This window comes from Leishmania mexicana, chromosome 32 (genome assembly GCF_000234665.1).
Source record: "Leishmania mexicana MHOM/GT/2001/U1103 complete genome, chromosome 32".
NCBI lineage: Eukaryota > Euglenozoa > Kinetoplastea > Trypanosomatida > Trypanosomatidae > Leishmania > Leishmania mexicana.
The window spans coordinates 707,832-729,651 of NC_018336.1; the positions used below are offsets into that span (position 1 = coordinate 707,832).

The window sequence follows — 21,820 nt, forward strand, 5'->3', positions numbered from 1 at the left end:
TCGAGGATGAATCTACACTTTATTCTGCCAGGGAGAGATTGATGGCAGGATAGCGGAGCTGTGTCCTGAGATTCGCTTCGCTCTTGGCGTCCTTGTACCGACTCGTTGTCTCCGCGCTCTCAGCAGAGCCTTCCACAGCCTGTGTGCCCAATGGTTGAAGATGGTGGTCATTCACTAGCACTGCAGCTCGAGCTCTCTCTCTCTCGCCCTTGCTCTCGCTCTCTCGCGCGTTATGTGCTCCCCTTCTTCCCCATTGCCTCTCTCCGACCGAGGGCAGGACAAAGCACAAAAGCAGACTTCTGCGTAGGCGTTTTCTGAACACCTACGGCAAGAGCAACCACTGCAACGGCAAACCACAACGACCTGCAACGCAGCTCCGCTGGGCGGGAGGAGCCATGTCGGGCATGGATGACCGCGCGAAGCAGTTCAAGGCGGCGGCTGAGGCTCAACTCACTGGGCCCGCGTTGAAGAAGGAGATCAACACACTGCGCCGCTTTCTCTTTCGCAACCAGGGGTATCGCTTTACCAAGGCGGCCCAGCAGGCGCTCTACATGGCAGTTGTTGCACACTACTGCAACTCAGCTGCTCATCACGCTTCGGGCTACGCAGCCACCTGCGACACGCCGGCGAAAACGGTGTCCCCTGCAGGGGCTGGCTCTAGTGGGCCGACTTCGGCGTCGTGCGCAGATCCTTCGAGCGGCACAGGTGTGCCACAACCGGCTGGCGATGAGGACAGTGACGACGGGGACCGCGGCAACACCGCTGATGCGCCCGATGCACCGATTCTTCGCCTCCTTGACGACGCGCTCAAGATGCCCTTTACCGTTTTCACCTCTCCACAAAAGGACAAACTGCTCAGTCTCTACTGGACCGTTCTCAGGACCGACGACTCTGCAGGTGTGAACGCCGGCAACGGCACCACGCTCACCTCCGCCGCCACCCTCACGCTCTCACTTGTGGATATTGTAGACACCGGCAAGAACAAGGCGCAACTCTCCCTCTTCACGGATGAAGGTGAGGAGTACCCGCAGGAAGTGCTCGTTTCGGATGCCAGCATGCTGAAGCATCTGAGGACAGCGCTTGACAATGGCAGTGCCGTTTCGGTGACCGTACAGGAGAACGAGACTGGCGCGTCACTTGTATCCTTTAGTGTCGACGACGAGTGAGCAAGTCGTGAACGGCGCATTGCGTTTCAGAAATACGCTACGGAGAGGGGGGTGTTGACGTTTCTGCGCATTGCACTGGATCGGGGTATTTTTTTTCTCTCATCCGGTCAGCTCCGCCGTTCCTGATGGTGAGGGACACCTCAGCGCGCGGTATCCATGACCCTGTGCCCGCCCTGTGCGGGGGAGAAGCCAGGCAGAGCCCCTATCCCCTGCCAATGCCGCGCCGCATCTGGTGGTGGCAGGGTCAAGCGCCTGCGACGTGGGGGTGGGGTCCGAGCGATGCATCGCTGCTGATGCCGGCGGCCAGGTCGTGGGTGGCGCTGCGTCGGAGCGGGCTGCGACTGTGCAGCGGGTTGCGCCGTGCATGCTATATGGGCGGGGTGTCAGCGCGACTCGACTGCGGCCCGCCCGGCCCTCGCTGGCTCCTGGTGTGTGGCGCCTGGGCCGCCCCGAGGGGTGCGCCGGGTGGCGGCCGGCATGATATGAGCGGCTGCGGGGCTGCCCGCGTAGAGGAGGCTGGTGGAGGTTGGGGCAGGGCCCGTGCTGAGATGGCTGCGTCGGCGCATGGCTGTGATGCGTGTGCCCAGCGCTGCTTCGCACCACGCGATGGGGCCTGTGACGGCCCGGGGCTTGAATGGCGTTGGACTCATGTTCTACGGCAGAATGAATGCGCTGCAAACAGAAAAAAAAGGAGTGTGGCATCCGTCTCGTGAGCACAAATGGGCGGGCGTGCCTGGACTTCTCTCCCCTCACTTTGTGCCGCATTTCAAGTCGAAAGACGAGGGGAAATCGCCGCAGTGGTGGATTGTGGCGTAAAGTCTTTTTCTCTGTCTATGCGGTGCGCCATACACGAAAGGAAGACACCAACGGTGGGGGAGGGGGAGAGAGAAATAGCGCCGACTTGTGTGCGCACGCCGCCGGCTGTTCTCTGGGCTTAAGACGCGCAATTCACACACAGTTGTGACGCTTATGTGCGGCCCACTTCTCCCTGGTCACACTGACCCCCTTCCAGACTCTTTCAGTGCTGCACATCTGCGAGCCGCTGTATTCCTTCTCCCCGCTGAGCCTCTGTTCTGCCTGTTGGCGTGCTGTCCTGCTCGATGGCATCTCTTGTCTTCCACAGACGCGCATTCCTCCAGTCGCATCAGAGAGCAGGCGAAGTGAATGTACGAAAAGGGAGCGCGGCCAGACGCACGGCAGCACCGAACGCGCATTGATGCGGGGACTTGGGCTCTTCGTGGATCTCCTTCGTTTGCACCCCCTGCTGCTTCTCCTCTTTCTCATCTCTCTTCCTCTCCTCTTTGAGGAGGTTCAGTGGTTGCTGTTGCGGGATCCGTTGGCTCACATTCCCCGTTGCTGCTGCTGCTGCTCTTTTATCGCCTCTCCGTGCATACAGGGTTTTGTACGTCTGTGTGGGAGGAAGCGAGTATCTGCGCAGCAGCTGACGGAGAAGGGAGTGCACGAAGAGAGGGTTGGTAGATCGAGGGAGCAAGACGGTGGGCAGTAAGAAAGTGTCCGAGTACTACTCCTGGCACAGCCGTCATTCCGCACACGAGTGCAGGCAAAAGTACAGAGACCCTTTTACGTAGACACATATACGCGGCCTTCTCTGCGAGTTCGCCAGGTCTGCGGCAGGGTAGCGCATTCACCCCCATTCATGTCTCTTGTCGTTACTTTATTCGCATCTCTACCTTCTGGCCGCCTTTGCACCGCGCCACGATGGCTGTTGTGTCGAAGCTGACGTCGGGTCGCTTTCTTGGCTTCTACGCCGTGCAGCTACTCTGCCTCGCGGCGGCAGTTCGTATTCTCAATGCTGTGGTGCTCCGGCGTCGCGCTTCAAGTGGCAGTACCAGGCACCGCTCTCGCCGCTTCTCTCCTGCGTGCACCGGTGGCAGCGGCGAGGATGACACAATCAAGGTGGATCGCATCTTCTGGGGGCGCCTCCTCTCTCTTCTTCGACTGTGCATTCCTCATTTCGTATCCCTCGAAGCCGGGGGTGTGCTGCTCTTGCTGACCCTCTTTTACCTGCGCACCCACCTGACATTGCTGTTTGCACGGATTGTGGGGCGCAATGGCCGCTACCTCGTCGAGCGCAACACGAAGGCGTTTATTTCTAGCGTGGTGGACATCGGCTTGCTTGCCATCCCGGGAACGATTCTGCAAATCGGGGTGCAGTACGTGAAGATAATGACGCAGCAGCGGCTGCGAGACAACTTGCAGGCGGCCCTTCACAAAGAGTACCTCAAAGAGAACACGATCTACATGATAGCTACGCGGAGCGCCTTCATAGATAACACCGATCACCGTTTCACGCAGGAGACAGATCAGTTCTGCAAAGGCGTTGCTGGAGTGTTCCGCGCCCTCTTCAAACCGATTCTGGACGTGATGACGCTTTTGATGGAACTCTCGAGGCATGGGGGCATTGCGCCCCCTGCTTTCTTAATCTCTTACTACCTGCTCGTTGCGACCTGCATGTCGGTGCTGCTGCCCAACTTTGGTCAACTGGTGGCGACGAGCCAACAGAAGGAAGGCAACCTTCGTACGAAGCACCACCAGCTCATCTCGCACGCGGAGGAGATTGCTTTCTATAACGGCGAGGAGATTGAGCGCGAACACGCGGGACGCCTGCTAGGCTCCCTCATCCGCCATGAGTACAAGATCAAGCGCACCAAGTGGCTGACTGGGTGCAGTGACAGCCTGCTCATCAAGTACGGTGCCAGCTTGGTCGGGTACCTTGTGTGCAGTCTTGTCGTCGTGGACCAGTTCCATCTCATGACCAAGGGCGATCTTACCCAGTTGTACCTCCAAAATGTGCAGCTGTACGTGCCCTTTTCCGCAGCGATTGGGAGGATGCTTCTCATGCACAAGCAAATAGGCGCGTTGTGTGGCAGCGTGCACCGCATTGGCGAGCTGCGCGAGAGACTGGAACGCATCAACGCGTTGAATGTGCGTAGTGAGGTGGCCAACGTAGTCTACTCGAATGATGTGGTGCAATGGAGGGACGTAGACATCGTCAGCCCAGCTGGCATGCGTCTTCTGCATGACGTAAACATCACTGTCACACCCGGGAAGCACACGCTGATTATGGGCAGCAACGGCTCCGGCAAGACGGCACTGATGCGCGTGCTTAGCGGACTATGGCCGGTTGCCAAGGGCAGCGTGACCCTCCCAACAGCCCCAGAGTCGCTCATGTGCCTGCCACAGCGTACGTACCTCCCACCTGGCTCGCTGCGTGCGCTGCTTACATACCCGCACGTTACCGAGGACCCCCGCGACGGCAAGCCTGAGCAGGCCTTTGTGCCGGATGAGGTTATCATGTCGGCGGCGATGTCGTTTGGCCTCAACCCCATGATGGATCGCGAAGGTGGCTTGGATGCCTTTGAGAACTGGGAGGAAGTATTGTCGGGCGGGGAGCGTCAGCGTGTGGCCCTGGTGCGCGTCCTGTTGCACCGCCCGAAATTCGCATTCCTCGATGAGTGCACCAGCGCAATTTCCCAGGATGAAGAGCCCTTCTTCTACAGATTACTGCAGAAGGCAGGTGTGACGCTGATCACGGTATCGCATCATGAGACACTGCGCAAGCTGCACCGCGTCGTCGTCTCCTTGGATGGAGAAGGCGGCTACCAGGTCAGCGAACAGTAAAGAGGACGGGCGAGGGAGAGAGAAGACAAGTAGAGTGGATTGTTTGTCTCTCTTTTCTTGGGGGTGTGTTGGGTGCCGGTGAAGGCGGATTCTGTTGTAACGCAAGGGCGTCCCAACAACGGACTTTCGAGGCGCTGATGTTGCATATCTAAAAGACACACACGCACACGCACGCGCACGTGAGGTATTCTTTCCTTTTCGGCGTCGACGACGGCGAAGAAAGACAAACAAACGCAAAAAAAAGTAACCATAAACCTGGAAGCAGGGCTGATGATGGTTTCGTTGTTGTTTTGTTCTTGCTCCTTTATGTCGTTGCGCCCCCTCCTCCCCTCCCTCGACTCATGCACGCTGTCGTCCTTTGCAAAAAAAAAACGTGCCTTTAACCGCGAATATATACATATACATATATGTATATATATATATATGTATGCATACGTATGCGTGTGTGCTGTGTGTGTATTTTCTATCATTTTGTAATGTCCTGTTCAGTGTCTGTCCGTGCGCTGGTGTCTGGTTATGCGTGTTTTCTTCTCTTCCTTTCGCCGCCACACTTCCAATGCTTCTTCCGCAACCTTTATCATCTGGATACACGCATCAATGGGCGCATTTTCTTTTTTTTTTCGTGTCTCCCTTCTCGCAGCATTCGCCGGCTAAAGGGTTGAAGGTGGGAGAGGGGTCCTGGAGGGGTGTGGCGCTCGTACAAAATGTACAAGAACAACACTTTTTTAAAAAGAAAAGGGAAGCTCTTCTAGCATGTGCAACTGCACTGTGCGACTGCCCCATGTGCGGGCGCTGGAGTCTTCCGCGCTTCCATGTCTTTTGAAGGTGTACACTCTGTGTGCTCGCGTTTGCGTGCATACATGTTTTTCTCTTCAGGCATTTTTTTGTTGGTTCGCTAGACGAGGCCGAGAATGTAGAAGTGGTGTTCTTATATATATATATATATGTTATTCTATGTTTGCTGTGCTGTTATTTTTAATATCGGCCTCTCTGTCTACCTCTGCCTGTCCCTCTCTCTCAGAGCCTCAAAGGAGTTGTCCTTCCGCCCTTTCGGCACTGCAGCACCTAATCGACTGTGAAGGAGGGGGGAGGGGATATGTGTCGGTTGTCTGGTGTGCGTAGGTGTATGTGTCTTGCTCCTTTTCAGCATTTTGTAGTGTGCACGAGTGTATGCTAGCGTTGTTGAGCTTTTTTTTATTGGTGAGGTGTGTTGTCTCTCTGTGTATGGAGGGGGCAGGGAGCTGAAAGTGTGAGTGCACAGGGGTGGGCGCAGGTGTATAAGGCGACGCACAGGCCTTCATGAGGCGTCTTTCTCCTCCACCGCGTTCTCTCTGGGTTACATAGACTACTGGCTCCCATGTGCCCTTTCTCTCACTCTCTGCTTGCGTGTGCCGGGCGCGTACGTTTAGAAGTGCGTGGTGATTCTGACTCCCCTGTGCAGTTGTTTGCCTTTGAGTCTGGCGTGCGCCGCGCTCGCACACGCGCATGTCAGCTGCGTATGTCTCCAAATGGGGTAGAAAAAATGTATCCTGTGCTGCCCAGACCTCTGTCCCCCCCCCGGAGGAGGGAGGGGGAGCCTTGAGTGCGAAGTAGGCGCTGGGTTTGTATATAAAGGTTTCCTCAGTCTGAATAAAGGCTTAATGAATGAAAAAGAGCGTAAGTCGTGATGTGCGTAGTCAAGCCACCATTTCCTACGTACGGTGGGCACCGGCACCGCTTAGGCGCATCGCTGTTCTCGGCCTCCTTCAGCGTAGCACATCTGCGCCAGCGGTGCATGGATGCCTCGAGGCCGCCTTTAGCCTTCTCTGCGGCAGGCAGTCTTTAGCGCTCCACCCGGTAACCGCAAGTGTGATACGGTTGAGGGTGGTGTCAAAAGCCTGCTCCCCCTGCTGTGCTGCTCGATGCCATTGCTCTCTGTCGGTCTCTCTCACCTTCCTCTTACCACACGGTTGCTGCTTTTCATGCAACCGCCATCCCATTGTCTCTCTCGCACGACCATCTGCGACTGCCGCAAGTGTCTGTCCAAGAGATAACCTCGGTGCCGCGAGAACCCGCGTTCGGCTCCACTCTTCCTTTCTTTCCGACTGCCATCCTCTTTGCAGAGGACGGCCACACCTGTTCCACGCTGTATTACGCCTCGTCTCCGCGAAAAAGGCCGGTTTTACCGTCTCTACTATTCTCTGTTCCACTTTTTCTGATCTCTATCCCACACCCCCGGCATCCACAGAGTTCTGCGTGCCCGGCTACCCACCGCGACGCACCCCCTCACCCTCTTCCCTCGAATAACTGAGTATATCCTCTTTCATCCCGTTTCTTTGCCAGGCCATCATGACGTCCGTGTACAATTTCAAGACAATCACCGTCGTCCCGACGTACAAGGACTTCATGGACATTGTCCTGTCCAAGACGCAGCGCAAGACGCCGACGGTGGTGCACAAGGGCTACCACATCTCCCGCATTCGCCAGTTCTACATGCGCAAGGTCAAGTTCACGCAGAAGACCATCAATGAGAAGCTCACCTACATCCTTCAGGAGTTCCCGCGCATGGATGACATTCACCCCTTCTACGGCGATCTCATGCACGTCTTGTACGACCGCGATCACTACAAAGTGGCGCTGGGTCAGGTGGGCGCGGTTCGCCACATGGTGGATAACATTGGTCGCGATTACGTGCGTCTGCTCAAGTACGGCGACTCTCTCTACCGCTGCAAGCAGCTGAAGCGCGCTGCCCTCGGCCGCATGGCGACGGCGTGCAAGAAGCTTAATAGCGCGCTCGCCTACTTAGAGAAGGTGCGCCAGCACATGTCTCGCCTCCCCTCCATCGACCCGAACGCGCGCACGCTGCTCGTGACGGGCTTCCCGAACGTGGGCAAGTCCAGCTTTATGAACAAGGTCACGCGCGCTGATGTGGAGGTGCAGCCATACGCCTTCACCACCAAGTCGCTCTTTGTCGGTCACACGGACTACAAGTACACTACGTGGCAGGTGATCGACACCCCTGGCATCCTAGACCATTCTCTGGAGGAGCGCAACGTCATTGAGATGCAGGCGATCACCGCGCTGGCTCACCTCCGTGCATGCATCCTCTTCTTCATGGACCTGAGCGGCCAGTGCGGCTACTCCATTGAGCAGCAGGTCTCTCTCTTCAAATCCGTTGGCCCTCTGTTCACTGGGAAGCCGGTTGTCGTCGTCTTCAACAAGTGCGACGTGTGCACCATCGACGATGTCTCGCCGGCGGAGCAGGAGCTTATCATGGACGCCATTCAGGAGGCGAATGCGAAGTGGATTACCGCTAGCACACTCACGGACGTTGGCGTCGGCGACCTCAAGACTGTCGCCTGCGACATGCTTCTCGCCCACCGCTCGGAGCAGAAAGAGGGCTCTGGCCGCTACCAGGCGATTCAGAACCGCCTCTACTGCGCCACCCCACAGCAGCGCGATGAGCTGGAGCGCCCCGCCTTTGTGCCGGCGTCGGTGCTGCAGGAGCGCGTCACGGGCGAGCCGCCGAGGCAGCGCCGCAAGACGGAGCGCGACTACGAGTGGGAGAATGGCGGTCCGGGCCAGTATCAGAGGAACGAGCGCAAGACATGGGATCTGGAGAACCCGGAGTGGGTCGAAGATATCATTCCGGACATCATGGACGGCCACAACATCTACGACAATATCGACCCTGACATCCACCAGCGCCTGGTGGAGCTAGAGGCGGAGGAGGAGGCGCGGCTGGAAGATCTTGAGCTGGAGGCGTCCCGCAAGCACGAGCTGCACACGCTGGACAGCGATACCCTTGAGGCGGTGAAGTTCATTAAGGACAAGGTAAAGGTGCTGAAGATGGAGCGCGCCATGAAGAATCCTGCCATTCGGCGTACGCACAGCCAGGCGATGGCCATCAACAAGTTCAACAAACGCACCGGCAGTCAGGACTCCAGGGCGAAGTCCATCGCGGACGGCAGCGGCGAGGTGCCTACTCGCAAGCGTGGCCGTTCCATGTCTGTCGCACAGGAGGCGCTGATCCGAGACCGCTCCGGCTCTGCCCACGTTAGCACCAAGACAACTCGTAGCATCAGCGGCGCCTCTGCTAGTCGTGAACGCAGCATGAGCGTCAACCGCGGCGACGGCTACCGTGATGTGAACGAGAAGCTGCGCGCCGTGAAGCTGAGCAAGGTAAAGGCGCGTCCGCTGGCCCGCCAGGCACGGAAGGGCGAGGGCGACCACCACATCCCGAACCTTCGCCCTATGCATTTGTTCACGGGTAAGGTGAAGAGCAACGGTGCTCGAGACCGGCGTTAAGCGTGCGGGGTGCGACTACTGAGGTGAGATAGATGACAAGACAGGGAGGGGAGGGGGAGGTGACGAGGCGGTGACGTGATCATCTCTGCGGCGAGCATCATGGAAGGCTACACCATGAGTGCCATGATACTTGCCCCTCCTTCGCATTGGCTGTACCTCATTCACCCTTCTACTTCGTCTTTCTTGCACCGCTATCCCACGCTTTCCCCCCTCGCTCGCCGGTGCGAGCCTGACGAGCGACCCTCATCGTCTTCGCGTCCTTGCCATTTTTTCTTTTGTTCGGCTGTGCTTCTTTTGTTTCTTCTCTGCTGTTTGTACTGTTGCCCTTCTCTTCCCCGTGCCCCCCCCCCTCCATCCCCCCCATTTTATCTGTCTCACAACTCGTTCTCTCTCTCTGTTGCTCGCTCGGGGATTTCGCTGCCGACATGTACGCGCAGCGCTCATTTCAGTTCTCTGTGGCGCCTGTTTGCCGCTGGAGAGGCGAGGAAGGCAGGAGGGCAGACGGGGGGGGGGGGGGAGGGGAGGGGCGGGGCGGGCGGGAAGGGGGCGAAGCATTGTGTGTGGTGGGGGAAGTGGAAGAAGGAGAGGGAGGGGGGTGGCGGTACTCCACTTCGTTGAGGGACACGCACATTTGTGCATGTGCGTGTGGCACTTGCGTTTTCTCTCTTCTGTTTTTTTTCTGTGCGTGTGTGTATATGTGGGGTGAGGTGGGGGGAGGATGTTGTTGTCCCTTCCCCCGTGCTTTGGTGGTCAAAGGGCTGTTGGCTCGCACCGATGAAAGGCGACGACCTCGCCGTCAGCGGCGGATTAAAGGCGGACAAAGGGCTGATTTCTCTCTGCCACACTCGAATAACACTGACATAACTTTTAAATTTTTGCCTTCCGTTTTCTTCGCGTTTCCGCGCGTATGTGTCAGCGCAATGTATGCGCTCCTATTGCTTGATGCGTTCACGCCAAGGAAGAATGGAGTTGAATGACGGGAGCAACAGCTCAGCACTCACAGACACGTGCGCACTCACGCACCCACAGGTGGAAGCGGGGACGGTGCGGAGGCGTGAGGCTCGAAAGACGCCTTCGCTCCCCCCTTTTGTGTGTCTTCCTTCTTTTGTTTGTTCATTTTAAGTCATGTCATGCGCACTCTCGAGACGATTTGCTGTTGTGTATCCGTGCGCGTACGAACAACGCAGGGAAAGCTGTGTAAGCGCTTTAAACGCAAAAAAAAGAAACGAAACCAATAATGCAGCAACGGAACATGGAGTGGAGCACGCAGACATGCGGCCGGGTCGCCAGTTGTCTCCCTGCTCGCGTACACACTCAGGACCTAAAATGGGTGCTGGTGGTTGTGATTGTGGTGGTAAGGCGGCGAGGAAGTTGTGCTTGAGCAGGTGTGCGGACGGCAACGCTGGCTCCTCACCCCCTCTCCCTCCACAGGAAAACACGTCCCCTTGCAGCGTTGCAGATGCTGGTAGAGAGGCACCTCTTGTCTGGGTAGATGAAGGAAGAGAGGTCCGTGGGCCCTGAGTGCAGGGATGGGTGTGCTTCGCTGCCTTTTATCATTTTTCTTTTCTGTCTAAGCGCAACTTTGGTCGCGTAGGCGTCGGCCAACTTACTGATGTTGCCCTCTCCCCCTCTATCTATCGCTCCCCTTCTCCTCTGACTCCCCCCTTCTCCGTTTCCATATTCGCTGCTTTACGTGCGCGCTCAGGTGAATCAGCGGCTGTCACGTGCTTCTGTCTACTGCCTCCGCGACACGGTGAGGGGAAGGGCACGAGGCACAAGGAGGAAGGCACACGGTTCAGAGGAAACGAATCGATGCCAGACAAACACAGCATCGCATTGAGGCCTTGCTCGTCGTTCCTCGTCACTGGTTCGCGTTCAGCATTGCGCACTTCGCATGCGTTCTGTTGTTGCGCCAGCAAAGGTGATTGCGTGCGAGAAGCCTTTGCGTGAGAGGTAACGCTTCCGTTTTTCCGCTGTTGTTTATGGTGGGCTCCACTGCCACCGCCTCAACCTCACTATACCGTCCCCCCATGGTTACCACAGGATCATGTCGGAGAATCTCGATAGGTGGGATGCCTACCGCCTTTTCTGCATATCTGCAACCGCCGTCGACGGCGACAAGGGCGAGCTGCAGGATCGCCTCGGGATCGTGGATGAATATCTGACCGAGTACGAGGTGCTGTGCCGCGCGTTTCACAAGGCGCATCGCACCACACACGTGCAGGAAATTCGCCGGCTACTCGAGGACGAAGCAGAGGACAGACGATTTTTGAATGAAGACACCGACTCGCTGCCGTGGAAACTCTTTATCACTATATCCTTTGCATATGCGCAGGCGCTGGTGGTAGAGCACGAGACAGCGATGCGCCACGGTATCGTGGCCGCGTACACCGCGTCCTTCACGGAGCTGCTCTTCCCTTATGAGACGCTGCAGCGAATGCGGCTGACGTGGGAAGCACTCGACTCACTGGCACTGAAGGCGTGCATTGTTGGCCAATACGGCGTCCGCGAAGGCCAGCTGGCCCGTACCAGCATCCCGGGGTATACAGCCGCCTCAACATACCCACCCTCTGCACGTGCGGCAGCAGCAGCTGCTGCGGTGCACAGTCTTCTCGCGGAAGAGCATCAGGAGCGCCAAGAGATGATAGAGGCACGCAGGCAGCGCGTTGCAGCCTCCCTACTTCTCCTGGCCTCTTACGAGAAGTTCCGTAGTTTCGCCTCTGCCTCGGTGTGTGGCATGGGGCTCCTACCACAACTTAGGAGCAATTTCGCATCGACAGCACGCCAGGCGCTAGACAACAGTGCAACCCGCATCCAGTCCACATACCGAGGCTATCGTGTGCGTGCCGTGCGCGCTAGATCATGATAGCGGCGAGGGACGCGAATATGTCTATTGCTTGGCTCTCCTCTCTCTGTCTGGTAGGGGGGGCATTCTCTCTCGAGTAGCGCCTTCATTCGGTGTCTGGCACACGCGCATCATATATATATATATATATATATGGTTTTGGGCTGTGTTCTGTGACGCGCCATTCCACCTTCTCAAGAGGGGTGTGGGTATGCGCGGGCGTCAGTGATGTACAAGAAGGTGCTGTCTTCGTTGTTGTACCTGTGTTTATTTTTTTTTTGGTGTGCCTTCGCCTGTGCGAGGGAGGTCGGCCTCTTTTTGTTTGCTTCTCTTCCCTCGCTGCCGCAGCCACGCAGAGGCAGCCGCGGTGTGCACACGTGAAGGACGCAAAAGGGAACAGCGAAGGCGCAGGCGCACGTGTCTTCTAAGGCATCATGTTTAGCACAGAGGCGCACCTGCTGTGCATAGGAGGTTGCGGAGGGGAGAGTGAGGCATGTGCTTCCCCTGCGCTATGTTTTCTCCACGCCCTTCTCTCGAACACTCGTGCCAGGCGGCCAGAGGTGCTGGGTTACCCGCGTGCCGACATCTTTCGAACTTGCACAACTGCACAAACACCATCAAGCTGTCACACACGGTGTGCCTGAAAATTACCTTGGGCCAGCGGCTTCTCTCTTGTCCTTTCTGACGCAGCGTGTTTGTCGCCGCCCCCTCCTACTCGCTTTGGATTCTGCTCGGTCGTGCCTCTCAGCATCTTCTCTTTGCTCTCTCCTTCCCACCCTCGCGCCCACGCTCGCCCTCTCTTACACAACGGGGCGAAGAAGTAAAGCGAAGGAGCCTACTTCGACGAACACGCCCGCGCCTTTCCACAATAACTGACCCGTAACACACTCCGTTAAGCGCTGCGGAGAATGGCGACTCTCACGGACGGTCGCTTTCTGTTCATCCATGCGGATCGACACAACCTACTCCTGGAGCAATCCGTGAAGGCGGTGGCTGTCTCTCCATCGTCGACCACGACCGCGACAGCCGCAGCTGCCAAAGGCGGTGCTGCGGCGGCATCGTTGCCTGTCTCTTCTTCCACCTTTCAACTTGTGTACGGCGGAGTCGTGCGTGCCTTCGCGCTGAATGCCGCGCAGTCCCACATTGCGATGGTTTGCCCAGCCGGTAGTGCGGCAGCCACGTCGGCTGTGGTCGGCCATCTTCGCGACGGCGACCCAAGCACGGTGCTGCGACTCTTCTCCTTTACCCGAGGCGAGATGGGCGAACTGATCGACGAGGTTGTGACCCCAGAGGCGTGCAGCGTGGTATGGTTAGGAAATCGACACCTTGCGCTGGACGTGCGCCGATCCAGTGAATGCGCCCATAGCGAGGCAGCCACTTCGTCCTCGTCCTCTTCACTGTTGTCGGCTCCTGCGACATCTACCATCTTGATTGAAGTCACCAAGGCACCGGAGAAGCTGAAATATGTGCGGCAGGACCAGGCGGCGGCGTCGCCAGTGTCTGTCCTGGGGTCCGTTCTGTGCGAAATACGGGTCGTCAAGCAGAGCCTTCGCTTCTGGGACTTGCAGAGGGAAAAGGTGATGCACGAGTGCGTATTGCCGAACCGCCGCCCCCGTCAGGGTAAGACCCGCGTGGCGGCCGCAGCGTGCAGCGACGGTCCGTTTGTGTTTGTGGTGAACGATGACTGGACGGTGCATGGCTTTCACGTGAGCAGGCGCTCCGTGCGAGAGCTGAAGCCGATGCTGTCACAGTTCGAGTCGCAATCAGTTAACGTCGCCAACAACCGCGGCGGAAACGCGAAGGTGAGCAAGGCGAACAGCAAGGGGCAGGAGGTTACGGAGGCAGGAGAAGGGGAGGCGCCTCCTATGTCGTCCCCGCCTGCCAAGAGCTCGGCACTCGCCCACAAACTCGCGCGTCCACGCCTCTTCGCCCATGCAATCAGCGACAAGCAAGTGCTCCTGGCCCTCCAGGGATCCTCGACTATTTTGCAGTGCGCCTGCGAGCCCAAAGGCAGCCGCGATGATGAATGGACTGTGGTCGCCAAGATGCGTTTGCCGCAGCAGCTGCAGGCGACGTGCGAGGTGGTCGGACTCTCCCCTCGAGGGTGTCTCGTCCGTCAGTACGAACTAGCAGAGAGCAGCGCGCAGAGCTCGACAACGGCCGCCTCGTCAGACGCACGGACGGGGGCGTCTGCAAAGGGCCAGAAGACTGTCGCGTACTTTGTGGTACCCCTGGAAATGAAAGCGACGGGCAAGGCCTCGGTGGAGGTGGCCCCGCTCCCACCGGCGGCGACTGCTGTTCGTGGCAGCTCAGGTACTGCGAAAAGCAGCGCTGCGGCGCCGAGGGCGAACACTGCAGGTACAACGAACGGGGAGACGGTGATGATATCGGAGGTGGCCTCAGAGGCGTCGCGGACGAAGGGGAAGCGAAAGTGCAAGAAGTCTGCCGCCCCCGAGGCCGCCGCAGTGAGCGGTGACGCATCGGCGTCCGAAACATCCCCGGCGGCCACTTCTTCAAGTCCCAATGGCACAGGCAATGAGCAGGGTGGCGTCAGTGACCACGGCAACGCAGGCAGTCCCTTGCAGTGCGCCGTTAGAAGGTTGCTTGTGCATGCTGGCATCGCTGGAAAGGACCAGTTCCACGGTACCTTTGCAAAAGACTCTGCAAAGGATGTTGCCAACACCGCCGCCGCGGCTGCCGCTGCTCCTCCGAAACGCGGACGCGAATGGTATTCTACTGATGTGCTGATGAGCGCGGGAGGTGTGGTGGTGGGTGTTGTCTTGGGTATGGTGTTGATGCGTCGTCTCTCACTCCTATAGCTGCCGCGTCAGAGGGAGATGGCAAAGTCTGCTGGGGACAAGGATTGCATGCAGTGAGAGACTGTGGGCCACTGCGAGCCTGCGCGAGGGGTGTACGCGTGCGTACAGGCTGCCTCAAGTGCGCGTTCGCCTTTTGATGACCGCGCCCCACGTCCTCGTGTGGAAGATGCTGGTACCTAACGATAGTTTAGGGCTTCAATAGGATGAATGAAGCAGCAGAAGCTATTGCTGCAGGGGGAGGGAGGACACATCTTTGGCAGAGCACTGCAGCAGAGGCGGGTTCCACAACGCGGACGATAAGGTCCCCCCCCCACAGTGCAGCGGCGATGCGTTTGCCGCTTCTTAGCACCCCCCTCCCTCCTCTTCCCCCCGCTTTCTCGCTCCTCAGACACAAGGGTGTCAAGTAAGTGTGCGCCTGGTCGTACGAGCGGACGCCACTGCCGCACTTCCCCTTCACCGTTGTCAACTCTTTGCGCACATGGCCGCGGCGGCGTCTCCGTTGCGTTTCTATACCTCACCCTTCCTCTCCTCGCCTCGCCTTTCCTTTCTCTTTGTCTCCTTGCCCACCGCTTCTCTTGAAATCGGCAAAGGAGCCTTGATCGCTATCCGCCGCCGAGCCCACAGGTGGATCTGAGAAGCACTTAACGAGCGAAATGTCCAGTCAAGAGTCCCTCAAGGCTGCGATGCGGGAGTCACTGGAGGCGAACGGGACGATTAGCCACATCAAGGCCGAGCTCCGCGCCGCCATCTTCGAGCGACTCTCTGACGTCACTACCAAAGGCGATGATAGGGCTGTGGAGAACCCGCCTGTGCCTCCAGAGAACATGGTAATCAATGAGCTCATCAAGGAGTACCTCACCTTCAATGGCTTAGAGCACACGCTAGCTGTCTTTCAGCTCGAGGCTCGATCGCCGGACAGCCAAGTGCCGCGTCGCGTACTCGCGTCAGAGCTGAACATGGCTGGCGCCCCGTCGTCCGTCCCGCTGCTCTACGCCATGCTTCATGAGGCACGCCTCTCGAAAGATCTGGGACAGTAGACGGCGTGGGTGTGCCCCCTCCTCTCCTCCCGTCAATGCAGGTTGTGCGCTCGGTCTCTCTTTGACCTTCTCCGCTTGCACGCGCGCCCTATCTTCGTTCAAATGGGGGGGGGGGAGAGATGAGGATGCGGTGACTTCTGCTCTCCCATGTTGTTGTTTCTTTATCTTCGCGGGATCGGGTGTGCCACTCACTGCGGCCCCGCTGTCGCTGACCAGCGGCGCTACGCAGACCCGTACTTGTGCCTGCGTGTGTGCCTGTGGAGAAACAAACAACCAAAAAGAGAGAAGTGCTCATGGGATCCGTGCTTTTTTTTTCCGCACCCCTCCCCCCATCCCCCCGGCGTGCGTGTCTTCTCTGGCCTTTTGCGCCGCTCCTCCACGCTGGGCTGCCTCTCTGCACGACGACATTTCACCACCTCTGCAGTAGCGGTGGACGGGGCGAGCAGAGAGGGCACTGAGAATGGAAGAAAGGCAGGGCCTTGGCTTGGGAGCGAGGGATCAGAAGCGCTGCATGCACACCGCCCCTACCGCACTTTGGCGTATACACAGACGCCAAGGCACTTGCTCGTACGCTTGCACCGGGCTCCTTCGCTCGCTTCCTCTTCCTTGCCCCCCTCCCTCTCTCCACGTCCATCGTCGCTCACCATCTTGCATTTCTTTGCTGCTGCGCACCTTTTGCGTTGTTTGTGTGCCATCCACCGCGGGCGTTGGCATCCTCCCTTCCGCCCTGTCCTTTTCCATTTTGTTTGTTTCCGGCTCTCCGTCTCGTCAGCCCTCCTCGCTCTCCATCCCCCCTCCCCCTCCCCACCCGCCTCACACGTGGGTCGACCCTCCCTTCCGCGCTCCCGCGCACTTTTTACTTTTAGCCCTCAGCAGTCGCAGCAGCATCGACAATGGGCAAGGAAGACAAAATGTACGATATTCTCTTCAACATGAAGTTCGCATCGAAGCAGATGACGAAGAGCGCCACCGCGTCCGAAAAGGCGGCGGAGCGGGAGAAGCTGAATATCAAGAAAGCGTTAGAGAAGGGCAACCCTGAGGCGGCCCGCATCTACGCCGAGAACGCGATTCGCAAGCGCAACGAGGGCCTGAATTATCTCCGTCTCGCCTCCCGCCTCGACGCCGCCGCGTCGCGTATACAAACTGCCATGCAGATGAAGATGGTTACTAAGACTATGTCCACCACGGTGAAAGGTATGGACAAGATTCTCACCTCCATGAACCCCATGAAGATCGCAGAGGTGATGGACGCCTTTGAGCAGCAGGTCGGCGAGATGGACGTGAATTTGGGCACAATGGATGCTGCCTTCGAGAGCTCTTCGGCTGGCACGGTCCCGGTAGCTCAGGTAGACTCGTTGATGGAACAGCTGGCTGCAGAGAATAACATCGATCTTAGTACGAAGCTTGGCAATGCTCCGTTGGGTAACAGCATCGCGATGCCTGCGCGGAAGCAGGATGTGAGCGAAGACGACATTGCTGAGCGCCTCAAGGCGCTGCAGGCGCTGTAAGGGTAGACAGGGGTGATTAGTCGAAGGGGTACACATGCCTCGTGTCACAGTGGATAAAGTTTTTTTTTTTCGAATAGACAAGCGTGACAGCGATGTATTACGTGATCTGACTTGTCTCTCTTCCCCCTTTTCCTCATCGTGGCATCCGTGGGGCTCACTCTCTCGCATCGAATGGCGCGCAGCTCTCGTGCTGTGTGCGATTCTCTGCACCCTCACAGAAGTGACGGCTGCCGGCGTTGTCGTCTCTCCCTCCCTCTTTCTCGGACTTAATCTCAGCTGGCCCGTCTCTTTGTGCCCTTCACCACGTTTGCCCCCCCGACAGATAGTCGCACGATTCCTATACCGCTTGTGTGTGTGTGCTCGTCCGTGTGCAGTGCCTTTATAAGGCTGCCGCGTAGCGACCGAGGATCCGTGCGGAAGGCGAGAGGGTCAGACAGACGGACAGACAGGCAGACACACACACACCCACACCCACGCACACGCACGCGCACACCCAGACACTGGAAAAGGTAGAGCAATTCTCACTAGTTCACCAGAAAGCGTGCATGTCGGAGGTGCTCACGTATCGATCTACTTACATGAGTTGAGGCGAGAAGAGGAGGAAGGTGAGGGGATGAAGCGGAGGGATAGTAAGGGAGAGATGCTCCACAGATGCCCTTTTAGACAGTAGCGCAGGCGCTCTCCCTCCTCAAGCACCCACCTCCGTGTCCGCCTCACAACACTGTTGGCTGCTCAGCCGCGCTTTTCCTTTCTCTTCTGCTTGCCGCTCCTCTGCTTTGCCTTGCTTCCCTTCGCGGACAGTCATCATATCGGCTGCTAAAAGTGCCCTTCTGTTCTTTGATGCCCATTAAGTGTGTTGCGTGTGTGTGTCTCTTCTCTCTATAGGTGTGCGCCTGTGGGTGTTTGCATGTATGGCAGTGCGCCTGTGTGTGTGTATTTTTTTTGTTTCGCTTGCTGTTGTTGTGTGTCGGTCGATCGCTTGCTGCGTCATTGGTCCCCTTTCTCTCTCGCTCTCTCTCTGTCTGCCCTTCCCTAACCCCCCTCCCTTGGTCTCGCTGTGCTTCCCATTCCATGCCGGCCTACCTGCCAAGTCTCTCTGTTGGGGTGCGTCTTGCATGTGTATGTGTGTATGTATGTGTGTATGTGCTTCTGTGCGATGCGCGCGGTATGTCAGTGTCTGCTCTTTGGTACCTCAAATGGCCGCTCTTTTTCTTGCTCGCTTCGATTTTGAAAGTTGTGTTCAAAACGTTGATGCGCATCACTACGCATCCCGTGCTCATCCGTCCATACAGTGTCACAAACGTGGCTGCGCCGTCGAACCCAGTGCATCCGCATCACATCAGACCTTGTGCCTCGCCGTGCGTGATTATATATATATGTGTGTGTGCGTGATGGGCATGCCTCCTCTCTTCGCACTCCTTGGCCGTTTCGGCGCGTTGCTATCCTTTTTTTCTTTATGTTTCGCTCTTGCCGTTCTACTGAGCTTGGTGCGGTCTAACATCAACGACTGCCGCGGAGCAACAGCAGCCAGACCTTGGTCCTCGACTTCATCACCCACAAAACGGAGCAGAAGAGCCTGGCGGCCCAGGACCAACGCGAGTCAAGAGAGCGAAGGGCTATGCAAGCACAAAGCGGCGCTGTTACGTCTCTGACATCGTAGGACTCCAGCGCCTCAGTGCCTTCAACGCGAAGGATATGGGCGTCGAGGACAGCGAAGAGCACTGTGCACCGGTGCTGAGAACACGTGGAGGTGGGGAGAAGAAGTGCACTCGCAGGCTGTGTGCTATATTGTCGTAAAGGGGTGCTGCGGGAGCGATTTACTTCTCTCTCCGCGTGTGTGTGTGCGTGCCCCGCTTTTCTCTCTCGCCATCCATTCCAGACTTCATCCATCACCCTCTCGCGGGGCGAGGGAGGTCTGCCCAGGTGCATGCTTGGCCCATCGACTTCCATGCAATTTTTCCCGCGCCCCTCTTCGTCCTCCTCCGGGTACGATTGCCATTCTTCTATTTCATTTTTGTCTTTTCCTCCATCGTGCTCACCGTGTCAACGTTGCCGATGCACACGCACGCTGGATGCACCTCCTTTCCCATCTCTGCCACGCACTCGTGCACGAGCAAGGTGTCAGCTATACACGAAGCAGGCACAAGGAGAAGATCACACGTGCGGCACGCTTTTTTTTTCGTTATTGTTGTTTCCTGTTCTAGTATAAGAGCGAAGCGCAGCCGAGCCTCGCACAAGTGCGCGCTGAACGGCATCGCCATCCGGCGCAGCTCCTCATCCTCTCGAACCTGACAAAGAAAAACAAACAGGAAAACAAATATTTTTCGTTTGTCTGTAATCATAGCGACCGAGAGCGAGGCAGGCAAGCAGGCACACATCCCCGTCTTCCCTCTTGTCTTCCATTTTTTTCGGTACACGTGGTCTGCCTCTGCTGCCTTTCCTTTTGGCGACTCAGTCCTGCATCTCGAGGCCTGCTCCTCATTGCTTGAAACTTAGGCCCGATGAAGCGCGGAGCGAAGCGGTCGTCGCGAGATGGGGAGGACATCCCCGGGACACGCGCCCGCACCAAAGATGCTGAGGAAATGCGAAAGGAAGAAGAGCGCCGGCAGCGTGGGCTGACGGAGGCAAAGCCGCGAGCGGAGCTCGAAGACGAAGACAGCTGGGAAGATGACAACAGTGACGTTGAATACATCGAGGACGGCTACGATGATGAAGAGGAAATCGTTGAGGCGGGCGACGAGGACGATGATGAGTACGCCGAGTTCCAGAAGGAATCCTCGGCTCACATTGCGAAAGGCATCAAGTCTATCTCCTTCAAGGAGGCCGGCGAGACGGGTGCCGAGGACGATGACGAGGCCGGCGGTGCTGCGGCGGTGTCAGTGTGGCGTGGCGACATCGAAGGTGCCGCCATTGGCGAGGCGGAAGGCGGTGAGCCAATAAAGCTAGAGTTCTCCAACAAGGCCTACGACGCCTTCTTCCAGCTGCGCACCGAGTATCCATGCCTGTCTTTTGATGTCGTGAAGGACAACAAGGACAACCACACCAGGTACCCACTCTCCACGGTGTTGGTGTGCGGCACGCAAGCGGATGAGCAGGCCCGAAACGAGTTGCTGGTGCTCTATGTAACGAACATGTGCCGCACCAAGTACGACGTAGCCAGCGACAACGACAGCGAGGAAGACTACATCGGCGAAGAGGACGATAGCGAGGAGGACGAGGACGACGAGGCCGACGAGGATGTGAACGATGGCGAGCCGGTGGTGCACCACCGCGTCATCAAACACTACGGCACGGCCAACCGCGTGCGCTGCTGCCCGCAGAACAACCCTGCGAGTGGCAGTCAGCTCGTGGCCGTGTGGTCCGAAGCCGGCCACGTGCAGGTCTTCGACATCGAGTCGGAGGTGCGGGCCCTGACAGACTTCTCGAACTGGTCGAAGGAGCAGGCGCAGGTGTGGAAGCAGCAATCGGCTGGAGGGCAGAGTAAGAAGGCTCATCCGCTGAAGTTCTGCACGCCGTCGACGTCGCACAAGACAGAGGGCTACGGACTCGACTGGAGCCCGGTGCAGGCGAGCGTCTTCGCGTCGGGTGACTGCGCCGGTTCTCTTTTCGTGTGGCAGCCCACGGACGACGGCCGGTGGAAGAGCGCAGCAAGCAGCACTGTACCTGGCGCTATGTCGATTGAGGAGATTCAGTGGAGTCCGACGCAGGCGGATGTGCTCATCACCGCCCGCGCCGGCGGCCTAGTGGAGGTGTGGGACACGCGTGACATGCGGGCCTGCAAAATTGCGTTTCAGGCGGACCCCTCCGATATCAACGTGGCTGACTGGAACCGTGCCCGGCAAGCGTCGCACCTGCTTGTGACAGGTGCCGAGAGCGGCGCTGTCGCAGTGTGGGATCTGCGGCGCATTGCCACTCCGGAGCCGATCCAGCGCATCGCACTTCACAAGAAGGCCATCACGTCCGTCGAGTTTGCGCCGCACAACGAGAGTGTCCTGTCCGTTGTCAGTGATGATGGTCGCTGCACCTTGTGGGACCTGTCGCTCGAGCGCGACTTTAACGAGGAGCAGGAGGCGGTGGGCGAGTTGTTTAGCGGGAAGTTGAAGGAGTACCCTGATCAATTGATGTTTCATCATCAGGGGCTGGTGCACCCGAAGGAGGCGCACTGGCACATGCAGATCCCCGGCATGGTCGTGACGACGGATTACGAGGGTCTCAATCTCTTCCGTCCCATGAACTGGAAGTCCTTGATGCGTTGAGGAAAGGGGAAGGTGAACGCGAAGAGCGTGCGAGAGAAAAAGTGTGCTCTCGGGTAATTTTCAAGCCCCACGAGATGGAATGGGTGGGCGTTGGTGAGGAGAGGGTGTTGCTTTCCGCGTGCTCGGCTGCCAACGAACCGCCATCGGGGGTGCGGCTTCTCTTTCGGCCGTCTTCCTCGTCGCCTCCTTTTCTGCCCCGCCCTCTTTCCCTCCCGGGCCCCCTTGTCTTGTCTACCGTCTCTTTAACGGAGAAGCATGGG

At 57.9% G+C, this 21,820-nt stretch overlaps 8 protein-coding genes across 8 annotated transcripts; all 8 read left to right on the plus strand.

Annotated features, from left to right (window-relative positions):
• Nucleotides 1–395: 395 nt before the first annotated feature.
• LMXM_32_1850 (hypothetical protein, unknown function) lies at nucleotides 396–1,166 on the plus strand (the record flags this gene model as incomplete). The annotated part of the gene is made up of 1 exon (XM_003878389.1): nucleotides 396–1,166. The coding sequence occupies one exon, from the start codon at nucleotides 396–398 to the stop codon at nucleotides 1,164–1,166; it is 771 nt and encodes a 256-aa protein (XP_003878438.1).
• Nucleotides 1,167–2,885: 1,719 nt separating this feature from the next.
• LMXM_32_1860 (putative ABC transporter) lies at nucleotides 2,886–4,808 on the plus strand (the record flags this gene model as incomplete). The annotated part of the gene is made up of 1 exon (XM_003878390.1): nucleotides 2,886–4,808. The coding sequence occupies one exon, from the start codon at nucleotides 2,886–2,888 to the stop codon at nucleotides 4,806–4,808; it is 1,923 nt and encodes a 640-aa protein (XP_003878439.1).
• A 2,328-nt stretch (nucleotides 4,809–7,136) lies between these two features.
• On the plus strand, nucleotides 7,137–9,095 carry LMXM_32_1870 (putative nucleolar GTP-binding protein; the record flags this gene model as incomplete). Its single annotated transcript, XM_003878391.1, has 1 exon — nucleotides 7,137–9,095. One exon carries the CDS (start codon nucleotides 7,137–7,139, stop codon nucleotides 9,093–9,095), a length of 1,959 nt encoding a protein of 652 aa, XP_003878440.1.
• Nucleotides 9,096–11,142: 2,047 nt separating this feature from the next.
• Nucleotides 11,143–11,961, plus strand: LMXM_32_1880 (conserved hypothetical protein; the record flags this gene model as incomplete). The annotated part of the gene is made up of 1 exon (XM_003878392.1): nucleotides 11,143–11,961. One exon carries the CDS (start codon nucleotides 11,143–11,145, stop codon nucleotides 11,959–11,961), a length of 819 nt encoding a protein of 272 aa, XP_003878441.1.
• A 1,127-nt stretch (nucleotides 11,962–13,088) lies between these two features.
• Nucleotides 13,089–14,759, plus strand: LMXM_32_1890 (conserved hypothetical protein; the record flags this gene model as incomplete). The annotated part of the gene is made up of 1 exon (XM_003878393.1): nucleotides 13,089–14,759. The coding sequence occupies one exon, from the start codon at nucleotides 13,089–13,091 to the stop codon at nucleotides 14,757–14,759; it is 1,671 nt and encodes a 556-aa protein (XP_003878442.1).
• Nucleotides 14,760–15,412: 653 nt separating this feature from the next.
• On the plus strand, nucleotides 15,413–15,796 carry LMXM_32_1895 (conserved hypothetical protein; the record flags this gene model as incomplete). The annotated part of the gene is made up of 1 exon (XM_003878394.1): nucleotides 15,413–15,796. The coding sequence occupies one exon, from the start codon at nucleotides 15,413–15,415 to the stop codon at nucleotides 15,794–15,796; it is 384 nt and encodes a 127-aa protein (XP_003878443.1).
• Nucleotides 15,797–16,689: 893 nt separating this feature from the next.
• LMXM_32_1900 (putative vesicular protein trafficking mediator) lies at nucleotides 16,690–17,304 on the plus strand (the record flags this gene model as incomplete). Its single annotated transcript, XM_003878395.1, has 1 exon — nucleotides 16,690–17,304. The coding sequence occupies one exon, from the start codon at nucleotides 16,690–16,692 to the stop codon at nucleotides 17,302–17,304; it is 615 nt and encodes a 204-aa protein (XP_003878444.1).
• Nucleotides 17,305–19,805: 2,501 nt separating this feature from the next.
• On the plus strand, nucleotides 19,806–21,560 carry LMXM_32_1910 (conserved hypothetical protein; the record flags this gene model as incomplete). The annotated part of the gene is made up of 1 exon (XM_003878396.1): nucleotides 19,806–21,560. The coding sequence occupies one exon, from the start codon at nucleotides 19,806–19,808 to the stop codon at nucleotides 21,558–21,560; it is 1,755 nt and encodes a 584-aa protein (XP_003878445.1).
• Between the last annotated feature and the right edge of the window lie 260 nt (nucleotides 21,561–21,820).